The sequence below is a fragment of the Colias eurytheme genome, chromosome 17 (assembly GCF_061535395.1).
Source record: "Colias eurytheme isolate Ceu_HAF_F1 chromosome 17, ilColEury1 Martin Lab GWU primary, whole genome shotgun sequence".
Classification (NCBI taxonomy): domain Eukaryota; kingdom Metazoa; phylum Arthropoda; class Insecta; order Lepidoptera; family Pieridae; genus Colias; species Colias eurytheme.
In genome coordinates this window covers 3457543-3470047 of record NC_142996.1, presented here as the reverse complement: position 1 = coordinate 3470047, position 12505 = coordinate 3457543, and the positions used below count along the sequence as shown (strand labels likewise).

At 32.2% G+C, this 12505-nt stretch overlaps 2 protein-coding genes across 2 annotated transcripts in view; both read left to right on the top strand.

The window, feature by feature from the left end:
- The window catches only part of LOC149901123 (uncharacterized), a 33924-nt gene extending 32816 nt beyond the window's left edge, over positions 1-1108 (top strand). Inside the window, exon 6 of the mRNA XM_090111754.1 lies at positions 465-1108. Coding sequence (XP_089967880.1) covers positions 465-988 — 524 coding nt within the window. The 3' untranslated portion in view covers positions 989-1108. The remainder of the gene's footprint in view (positions 1-464) is intronic.
- A 3230-nt stretch (positions 1109-4338) lies between these two features.
- Positions 4339-10077, top strand: fl(2)d (Pre-mRNA-splicing regulator female-lethal(2)D). The gene is made up of 5 exons (XM_090111918.1): positions 4339-4498; positions 4619-4846; positions 7901-8025; positions 8338-8665; positions 9157-10077. The coding sequence occupies exons 2-5, from the start codon at positions 4654-4656 to the stop codon at positions 9411-9413; spliced, it is 903 nt and encodes a 300-aa protein (XP_089968044.1). The 5' UTR covers positions 4339-4498; positions 4619-4653; the 3' UTR covers positions 9414-10077.
- Positions 10078-12505: the final 2428 nt, after the last annotated feature.

Sequence of the window (12505 nt, the reverse complement as noted above, 5' to 3'; positions counted from 1 at the left end):
CTTAATATGTAGTGTATGATGATGTATAACGGGTTTTCCCTTGTGATAGGTTATGGGGCATGGTCATTTATCGTTTCTTAACGTTTAAATGTTCCAAGTTTTTTGAGAAGAATATTAAGTTAGCCTTCTGAACTCTACAAAAGAGCTCCGATACCTACATGTACAAATAACTAAGTTCTAACTTCTATTATGATGGGCTGTTCACTTTATCAACGCTCACGTGCTCTAACCCATTGACCACCGAGCGGCCCGATCGGGCCGAGACACAATAGATTTTCTATTGTGTCTGTGATCCGAGGACTGACGGATTAAAAACGCTATAGACTAATAAAATAAATCTATTGTCACAAAAACGATTCTTTATTTATATTTTTTTCAAAACTTACAAGCCATATATTTAAGCAGTATAACCATAAAGATGCTTTAATGACAAGAAAAACAAATAATCGTATTTCTCTTTCCAGTGTTACCAGAAATACCGCTCAGTCATTCCGACTACAGCGGCTTCCAATCCGGTAGCACGAGCTACGTCAAGGGCAGTCCGACCACCAGCGGCAGTCTCACAGACCTGAACACACCCGCAATGGCCGCCCAACGCTACGACACCATGCCGAACAATTACTACAACTCGTGGCCTGGAAACAGTTACAACTACCAGTACAACAACATCAACAACAACCCCGCCTGCATACAATCCCACACGCCATACATCAACCCCAACCCGCAGATGATCCTCCCCAACCTATATTCCACTGTCAACCAAAACCAAATACACGTACACTTACACAGCTCTGCGGATAAATACAACTTAGAGCAGTACATTCCAAGCGAAATAAAAATAAGTGACATTGATGGTGGTATTTCCATCACCACAGAGCTCCCTGGAAGTGGGGAAAATAGTGGGCTCGTACAAACGTGCGATACTAGCGACGACGTCAAACATGGCTTATACGCGGCCTCCAACCAAGAAGTGTGGCGGCCTTATTGACAATACGCTACGTTCCCCGAGAACAATCAACATTCCGTTGTACATATTGTGATATAGTGAACTCAATTCTAGGTAAATTGTATAATAATAGAAATCGATTAATGTTAAACATTAATAAGATTGTAAGTGTTAATAAATGTATTTATAGAAATTAAATAAATTAACATATCAAGGTTTAATGACTTTTTTTTCCGTCCTCATTGCAATTTACAAAAAATATACACATCCCGCATCAATTCACTGTGGAACAACAGCTTACGGATACTTGTAAAGAAAATCTCCTACCGAAGCCAGACATTAGCATTACATTTTAAGGAAAAACAATGTTTCAAGGAAAATTAATGTGAATTGTGGCAACACTGATTAATAGTAATAATTAGGAATTATTATTTTTTAATTTTACAGAAAACTTGAAAAGAAATTGAGATTCTTACCATCCTAAGTTTCCACGGTGATGAGAATAAGATGATTGATAATACATTAAAATCTTTATAAAAAATAGACCATCAGCACAATATACAGATACATACAGTAAGGAAACTTCATACAAAATGTTCGAAAAGGCTCCCCCCCCCCCATCAAGCGTGTTTACGAGGGTATTCAGGGGGATCGATAGTACCGGATGACACATCCACAGATTTTGAATGACAAAGATACATAGTATAGAAAAGTGATGTCAATGACTTCACGTTAAATAAATATCGATTGTTTCAGTTTGTAGCCTAACTATATTCTTGGCTTCGGTATCTATTGTCCCAAGTATTCTTTTAAAAAAATATTCAATCTTCAGTTTTGACTTTCCTACGATTTTATTATATGTATAGATATTAAAATAACCATTACATAAATATGGCTTTATTCGAAAAAAAAAACAAATTATTTACTGAAATATACTTTCGTCTACTACGGTCTACGACTAATTCGGAATTTATTGTTAAATTTTATAACGTAAAATATTCTCAATCCTATGAACAGTTTTTTTAAGTAACTGATGATGTTTAATTCGTTGTAAATTAATTCAGCCACTTTACAGTTTATGTGTTCTCTCTTGAAGCAGCAACGAAAATGTTATCCATTTTCTCGACATATTGAACAAAATCATCTGGTGGTATAATTGGTATAGTTGAATTCAAGCAGCCGAATAATTCGCAATTAGTACGTGGCATTTTTAAAATGACCGCCGAAATAAACTTCATCTGTAAGCACGTGTTTAAATTAAACTAAAATAATATATTTCACCAAAATATTAAAACATAAACACATAAAAGATATTATGTAGTTATATTATATGTAATTATTGTATTTTTATCGATACGTGGCGTCACCACTTTGTCAAGCACTAAGCCTGTCAAACTATTTTCTTTTTCATCCTAAAACAAAAAGGTGGAGGTTCTATGCTCGTATAATAATAATTTTAATTTATTTCTGTAGGTATATTTTGTGTTTTATAATTTAATTTAATTTATCGTTTTAAAAATAATTTAGTAGGTATACCTACATACAAGTATTGTAAATTCTGGTTTAAAATAATTATTGAATATATGTATAATACAAATATCAAGCATTATAAATAATTTAGGTACATTAAAATATAACCTTCGGCGTCCATAACAAAACAAGATTTCGAAATATAGCACTGATAAAAACGTAATTACTTTTACAAGGTGTATTAATTAGGATTGTTTCTTTTTGTAAATTCATATTTAGGCTACACCATTTTTGTATTTTAACGAGTTTTAATATCAAAATTACCACAAAATCGACTGTGAAAAAAAGCAAACAGAAATATACAGGCCGAATTGATAACCTCCTCCTTTATTTTTGAAGTCGGTTAAATATCAAAAAGGTAACAGCCCTTTAACTATATGTCATAATTTCATCGCAGGGGCTTAGTTTCCTAACTGTATGTACGTAGTATATTATATCTGTCAAAACTTTTGATAGATTTTTATTTTTTTCATAGGTACTTGATGAAATACAAAATATCCTTAGATTCTGTTGATGTGTGTTGTATTGCTTTTAACATATTATTATGTTGTTTAAACTTTTACAACAGCCTATAATATTTATATTACTTTTAAAACATGTTAAGTACATGAATGTCTTGGTTCGAAACCAAGCAAATAATTATGTTATCACAGTAGCTGTTAATTCAGAAACATAATATAAAGGTTTACTTAGTTATTAATTAGCCGGCATATAATCAAAGTAAATTGAAATCAAAATCCAAATATTCAGCTCTCGTAATTGCTCCGAGGTTCAGCACAGAGCAAGTAATATAATAAGGTTCAGCTTGACTGACTTAAAAAAAGTTATTGCACGCCTCATAAGCGAAGCGTTGAGGTGGGTACTACTGTCACTTCGCGCAAAACATCTGATTTTTCAAACTTAAAATGTCTTTATGTATCATACATTGCACTTGTAAGGTAATACATACACACACATATTGAGAAAAAACACTATTTTTAACGTTCATGATATTTTTGATGTCATTTTTGTTATTTAAACTAGTTAAAAAACAGTTTAAAAAAGTTCTGTCTTGGACGTCCGTGTGTCTGTATGTGCGGATCCTTTTTCTTGTTAACACGATAGCGACCGAAATACTTTACTAATCGAGTCTTTTTTTTTCTCTTACGCTTGAGTATGCTCAGGAATAGAACCCTTTCATTTTTCAGGGTCTGATTCGATGTGGTTTAATTGTTATTAAATAAACAAAAATAATAATCAATAAATAATTATTTAAAAAAAATTATGAGGCGTGCACTTTTGGATTTTCCAAATTATACTTTTATCTATAGTCATGTCTGGATACAAGTCATTTGGGAAACAAGAAAGAACAATGTTACCCGTTTAAGGCAATCTCCATGACTTTAAGTAGAAATGTACCTTTATTAATTTAAATATTAATAATATATTCAACTTTCCATTACACTCGTGTGAAACATGAAAATAACTTTTATTTAAAATATAAACATAATTAGATATATATACAAGAAATGTAGAATTTATGCTAATAAAGTAGCAATTTTATCGTTTAAAAGCGAACATAGACCCTGATGACTCAGCCATTATTGAAGTGTGTAAATAAAAGAAAATAACACAACACTTTTGTACAACAACTATCTCGTGGTGCTGGAAACAAACATTACATTATATATCACATTATGAAAAAAGTTTTAATTAATTCGATTTCGATATCTAACAGTATAGTTATCTAAACAAAATACAAAGTAAGTCATATGCCTTAAAAAACTATATTAATTGGTATTTTAACAGCCCACAGTAATAATAAATAAAGAAATCAGAAATATACTCAATTAATGGTATTTATAAATTAGTAGCTGGCAGCCCCGTAGGCCGTAGTGTGTATTTAAAATGGCGGCGTCGAAGTAGAAGTTTCGTTCATAGTTTTTAATTTCTACTCATATTTATTCGCGAGAGTTTAAAGTGTTAAAGTTTTACAAATAAATATATTTATGTTATATCAGATAAATATTCCTTATACAACCTGTAAGTATTTCGCGACTGCTATTGTACCTGTTTATCTACGTCATTGTTGCAGGAATCTGATAACGGCGCCGAACTAGTACAACCTGTGTTCTAGAATTAACTGTGCTTATTTGCTTGCAGTCCAGAGTGCCTCTTAACGAATTAGTGAGAGTGCAATGTCAGAGGAGTCAGACAGACATGGGGAGTCCGCCAGTGACGGCGTCGCAGGAGGCGGCGTCACTAACGTGGCGCGCGTGTTGTTGACCCCTCACCAAGTCGACACCGCGTCCGCGGACTCGCTTCGTACCGCATGGAGAAACCAGGACTTGTATATTGATCATCTCGAATCCTTGAACAAACAGTTGGAAGGTATTTACGAAACGATTACAGCGGCTTGGTAGTGTCACGATCGGCCTCCCCGACCCGCGAGTTGACGTGAAGTTTCATTAGTTCTATATCGACAATGCTTTAACTAAAATATGATAGTGCTATGACAAAATTAATTGTGTTCTTACAATGTTAGTTGTATAATATGTGGTAACGGGTGTATTTAGGTGGTTAATGAGATAACAAGAGGACGGTGAAATCCTGTGTAAGAGTTGCAAGTGGAGTGTTCTGTGGAAGTGTAAACACCATGTGGGAAGGTGCGATAGCCAGTGAAAAGTCAAGTTTTGTTCCATCTGTGTATAGTGCAGTAAAAAAATGTTACAAAGTTTTTAAAGAAGACAGCATGCAGTCTTCAAGTTTTTGCCAACATGAAAAAGTAAATATCATTTTCTTTTACAATGTAGTTGTAAGCTTTCTGGCCACTATTATGTTGGTGGTTTTAAGTTAAGTTTATTGACAGTTTTTAAAAAAGACGGCAATAATTATGTATTCATTGATCTACTTATTATATATGTATTTTATGATCAAAATTGTCTACCGTATGTATGATACAGTATTTATAATATGATGGCGCTATACAACAGATTTTATAACATATTTAATTCTAGCTATGCTTTGATTTCCTTTATATTCTAGAAATAATGAATAACAAAATATCTCTAAAGATTTCATATGTAAGTCACAAAAATAATTATGGGTATAGATTCTGTTGCCTTTAAGGATATGTATCAAACAAAATATATTAGACAATATAAGGATAAAAGGTTTATTAGTAACCCAGGCCCCCCGGAAGCACAGACATAATAGAAAATCTATTGTTTCTGGGACCGATCAGGCCGCTTGGGTCTCAATGGGTTAGTCAGAATATTTTCCATGCATTTTATTCATATTTTGTTTGATAACTGAAGCTTTTTTTTTACAATTAAGTGGCCTTATATTATTACTGTAACAAAATGAAGAGAAAACAAATTAAATACAAAAAATATTTCTTTAATATTGCAAATAACAAACATTTGGTGTTAGAATTAAAATCTTTGACTGAATTTTTACTTAATATGAGGTCAAAAAAAATTAGAAATAATAATTGTTATTGATACTTCTTGGTTGTACTTTATACTTTATAATACAAAACTACTAATAAATTACTTGATAGTGAGAATTTCTCAACCAATAGAATGGACTATTGTCGGAGGAACGGATTGCCAGGTTACAGAAAAAATCTAAAAATTATATTTTCTATTTATGCTTGTGTGCTTGATGTATGTTAATAAACAAACATAATATACCTACTTTATATCCCATCTCGTTATATTTTCATTTACCCTGGGCAAAGTTAGTGAATACCTACAGTAATCTCTAACTTTGCCCAGGGTAAATGACATGTATGCAAACAGCTTAGTCCCTTTTACAACAGGATGAACAAACACACAAACAAACCTTTACTTAAGCTCTCATTTTAAGATACATAAAAAAGATTTGATAATCCCACATTTTAAAATAATTTTCAAAAATAAGAAAATGAACCAATGAATATAGTTGTAGTTGGTGAAGTAAGTATTTCATTTAGTAACTAAGGATCTTATTTAGAAAATATAAATGGATATAAGTATTATTGTTTATTGTTTTCATACATCCAACAGTTTCCAATTATAAAAGATAACAATATTACTTGATTATCATATTAACATTGAGACTATTTGTTATCAGTCAGTGCACTCAGTCCCAATTAATTTTGGTATAACCCTATTCTACTTATAACATAAATGTTACTCTCATGAAAAAATTACTGGACCCATTTGGACGAAACTTTACAGTAGATAATATAATGAACATTAGAATATGAAGAAATACTTTATTTTTTTATCTGCAGCTAACACCGCAGAGCATAGTGAGAGGAGTAGATAATAATAGCTTAATAAATGTAGTTTTTTTTCATTATTGACTAAGAAGAAATTAATTTTAATCCCCCTATAATCTTATTTCAACCAATTAAGTGTTGATTTTTAAAAATTATTCTATGGGTGACTTTGACTCCGGGTCTTCAACTATTTACAATTATATTCTAGACTTTATTTAAATTGGGACTTTGGTTAGCTTTAAAAGGTAATTAGATATGCACATACAAACATACTTGTATTAGGCAAAAAGTCATTTTTTGTTTCTTGATAATTTTTTATACTTATCAATGTTTGTTGAAACAATATGAGTCATAATATCAACCTTGTTAGAAAATATTGTGTTGTTAGTAATATATAATGTAAAATGGTCTATTGGTAAACCTATTTTAAGAATTTATACCTACATTAGGCGTTTCATACTTGTATTTTATATTATCAAGTGAAAACAAGACTGCTATGATATAAATCTCAAAGTATGATGTAAGTATTAAAATTTATATATTATCATATTATTGTTTTGGTAAAGATGTTAAAATTGTTGTTATAATGTGTTATATTTTGTTTGTATATAAAACTAATCTCTCAAAATATGTTAGAATGCTATTTATATATTACATTTCAGGGTAGATAAAATGATAAAATGTTTTGGATATTATCTTTGCTCTATATTTATATATTTCTATGCGCTATCTTACTGCTGACAAAATAAATGTATATAATATATAATACACATATTACATATTATGTAATATTAGAATTCAGAAACTTAATATGTCTCTCAATGTTAAATTTGTAATGGAATATTATAAAGCTCTAAGAGATTATTAAATGCAATGGAGTTTAGCAGTAGGAGAGATTGTATAATGTAATTGAATATTCATTATCATTCATGTTTATTTATAACAAAAATGTTAATAAATATTCTTATAAAGTAAATAATATGTTGTAAAACTTAGTATTGTATGATTGTAATGATTTAGTTAAGGTGTTGTCGATTGCAACATTGTATTTTATGAGGCATAATATCTGACCTCAATTACTTATGTATAGTTGATATCTAGATTAAAAGACACCTGGCTTCAAATAAGTATAAATTGAGCTTACTATAATATTCTAAACTGAGCTCTACCAATTTCAGGCAGCTTGGAAAAGGCGAAAAGTATAGAAGATAGAATAAATAAGCAATATGCAGAATCACAACATCGCGAGAAGGTTCTTGTGAGGAGGCTTGCTGCTAAGGAACAAGAAATACAAGATTATGTAGTATGTTGTTTTTGTGATTATTATTTTATTATGTTTCAATATTTATTCATATTTCGGGTCCTATAAGTTAGCACCATATTTACCAATAACTAGCAACCAGTCATAGTCTATTTTTCGACGAGTGTTCATTATTCTTATTTTTATGAGATGTTAAAGTGTTGTAAAGTCCCGATTTTGGTGGGAATATCAAATTACGTCGCAATTTGAATTATTTAATAATTTTGTACAATCTTGAATTATTACATCTCAGTTGTCTTAATAAATTAAATTTGATGACATCCATTAATGTTTCTATGTCTATATTACTTTCAGAGTCAAATAACAGAATTGAAATCATCACACGCCAGCCTAAATGGGCGACCTTCATTATTGGACCCTGCGGTCAACATGCTTATTTTAAGGTTAAAACAAGAACTTACATCTACTAAGGCGCGACTAGAAGAGACACAAAACGAACTTTCAGCGTGGAAATTCACACCAGACTCAAATACAGGGAAAAAGTTGATGGCGAAATGTCGACTCTTGCATCAAGAGAATGAAGATCTGGGACGCATGACTTCCAGTGGTCGGATAGCTAAGTTAGAAGGTGACCTAGCTTTACAGAAAAGTTTTAGTGAAGAAGTTAAGAAATCACAATCAGGTATGCTTTTGGGACTCTTTCTACCAACAAAAAGTTATATTTTGACCATTATCACCTATAGCCAGTAAGTCAGCAACATTTACCATATAAATATCATTGTTCATCTAACAACCAATAAAAAAAACATTTGAGATTGAATGTTTTTTTTTGTATAGACCACTTACTACACAATGCAAACTCATAATGTATTACATAAAACAAATATAAAATGTTTAGTTGCATTTATAATTCTATTGTAGTGATTTATGTAAAATTTTAAAGTCTTTGTTTTTCATCTAACATAAAAATCATAGAGAAAATATTCTTATCTCAGAGGGTTTCGACACACCACCTGTATAATTGAATAATCAATGTTGTCCTATAATTGTTTGTCACAATTGTCAAAATTTTTTATTGTAACTTGTACCTATATAATAAGTATTGTTGTTACAAGTGTTGGATGACTTCAATCAATAAAAATAAATAAAATAAAAATACCATTTTTTTTACAGAATTGGATGAGTTCCTACAAGAATTAGACGAAGACGTAGAGGGGATGCAAAGTACAGTGCTATTTCTGCAGCAGGAATTGAGGGCGAGTCACGCCACAGTGAACGGGAACACATCAACCCCCGCGGACAAACGGACATACTCGGGAAGTGAATGTAGCGACACCCCCCTGGGCAAGCGGCGAAGGGCTTCCGTGCTCTCGTTAGACTATAATGAAGACGAGGAACCCTTAACTGTCACTAACGGTGAAGCGGACTAAAGTGCTCAGTAATGGATTGTGATCTGTGGCCGCGACAACGGCTGTCTCACGTTGTACTCAATCTTACAAGTGATCTATTACATCACGTTGAAAGCTTTTATATTAGCTAAGAACGAAGTGTTAAATTTACGTACTTTTATTAGAAGACAAAATTCTATATGTGTCATTACAATTGACTAATCGGTGATGATTGTGTCCATGTGGAATGATGAGAAACTCGTTTATTTGCCTTTACATGAAGTGGACCATGTGATCAGATTTAGTGAAATCGTTATGACATTGATTTTTTGATAAATATTCGAATTTCGAACAAACACTCAGATGACAATTTTATAATTTATTTATGTAAAGTGCATTAATTGAATGTGATAATTATATTAGAGGAGCCAATATTATAAGCAATAATAAACTTTTTGTTGCCAATATTTTATTGAATTGATGGCTTTATCTATTATGGACACCCAATGTTTAATGGTGATGAATTTTCCTGTGTTGCAATAATGTCGAAACATTAAGCCTAAGATGTAATAATTGCCGTGTTTTTATTGAATTTATGTGATTTTCTACATGAAATGATTCTATTTTAAAATTACGATTGAATGTATATATAGAGCTATGTTAATAAACATATTACTGTCATCAGTTATTAAATGTTTTATTGAAAAAAAAATGTGTTTTAGCAATAGTGTGTAAGCTTAAGCATAATTAGTAAACTACTTGTCTTTTAGTAGAAGTTTATGCATGATATAACATCTAGTTGATGGTTACCAGACCGGCGCAGATGTCGTAGCCGAGCCGAACGAAAAATAACTACATAATTCGAAATGTTTCAATTTGATCAATAACAATTCAAAACAGCTTAAATAACTGGCGCATGCCTCGGCGCTTTTTACAATTTGCCAGTATAAAGTAAATTTCCATTTCTCCATCTCCATTCAGCAATGGAGAACCTCAAGAAATATTTTTTTTTAATTTTACATATTTTATGCTCGTTCTTGCTGGTCGTAGCGTTTATGTTCAGTTGGAACCTATAGTTTCCGAGATTAACTCGATTCAGATTTATCTTCGGTATTCTCTGCGGTTTCACCCGCGTGGTTCCGCTCCTGTTAGTCTTAGCGTGATGTTATATAGCCTTCCTCGATAAATGAGCTATCTAACACCGAAAGAATTGTTCAAATCGGACTAGTAGTTCCTGAGATTAGCGCGTTCAAACAAACAAACTCTTCAACTTTATAATATTAGCATTGATGATCCATCGTTTGTGATGATACTAATCAATTACTCAAAAACAATGCAATTGTAACAACAAATGCATAGCGCAATTGAAATACGTTATTACACATTGGTCAAGGAATAAGAACTTCCAAGTTCCACTTAGTCTACACATAGTCTTATATTAAGTTAAATTTAATCCGGGCCGTCTACTAGACTACAGGCCCATGTTGAAAAAATTATGGGTCATTTGAACCACCAGGTGACTTATCTAGAACGATATAAGAGCAATAAATAATAAGATTCAGCACTATACCGTCACTTGTAAGCTGTCCACCTGAGTGCAAATAAGAATTCGAAAGTACAGGTAGAGATTTTTCCCCTTGTCTCCATGATTTTTGTACGGCGTTGCGTCATACTATTTCAAATTTCAATACTTCTTTTAATCCATTATTCCGCAACGCCTTACGCCATATCGTGATTACCTCTACACCCCAACAGGCAACACCGTCAATTGTGAAGAGCAACCCACGATTATGGCCGACGCTTTCCATTGTGAAGAAGGGTCTTTAAGAAATTCTACCAAATAATCATACTTTTTTCTTTCTCGCATCTAGGTAGCATTTTTTTTTTAATTCTGCTAACATCGTCTAGGTATTTGTCTGCATAGGTATAAAGAGAGTAGAGACACTAACATATAATATCACACTATTATGTTGAGTCTCAAATTTTGTGTAGATGTGTTATAATAACATCATTTAAAATACGAAGGGCTATTAGACCGGGAGATACTGACACAAAATTTCGAGTTATTTGTAACAGGATGGCGGTTCTACAGGGTTCTTAGTACGCAATGACAAAAAGAAAAATGATGGTGTGAACGCTGGTACCGGCGGCTTAGTCGCGTGGGCGTTAGTCGAACTCGTCGGAAAATAGCGAAAGTCAAACGATTTGTAACAGGATGGCACTTATTTTTCCTGGAAGTTTGAGGATCAAAGAATATAAATACAAAATTTCAAAGATCTAGGTGTTGGAAATCTTCACTTATATAAATTAATACTAAATTAAATTTTCAAGTATGACAGCACTTTTTCCCCCTACTAGAAGTATGGCAAATATAATAATGGTCACATTTTATCAAATACTCTCCAAAAATCCAAATGCAATACTGATACAAAAATTTTGGCGAAATAAATTTTTTTTTGCAGATTTTCGGCGGTATGGCGACCATTTGGAATCGTCCGAAAAGTATGGCATGGCGATTTTCGTAAATGGCTGCACGACGATGGTTACCTGTGCAAAAGTTAGCCTGGTACAAATGGTTGAATAATTGTTTTATTTAAATCAACATATTCGCGTCGGTATGGCGGGCTGTAAGTCACACCGGAAAAGTATGGCATGACACTACCGCCTACTTCTTTTTTATTGGCTATCGGAAAATACTAAAATTTTTGTGTTACAAATCGTTTGACTTTCGCTATGTTTTCGACGAGTTCGGCTAACGCCCACGCGACTAAACCACCGATACCAGCGATCACACCATCATTTTTCTTTTTATCATTGCGTACTAAGACCCCTGTAGAACCGCCATCCTGTTACAAATGACTCGAAATTTTGTGTCAGTATCTCCCGGTCTATTTATTTATTTATTTTATTTATTTTATTTATATGTAGTCTATATGTAGTTCTATACAAAATAGAAATAAAACAAAATTAATATATAAAAATCATTTATTACAATCAATATTATGTCTATGAAGGCACCACATTAACACATCGGTGGGGGTTTAAATCACACAATAATTTGACTAGCACGTATAAAAGCCTTGAGAGCAAAAACAGTTGTAAAAAAATAGCTTTGCATATAAATGCATGTGCGT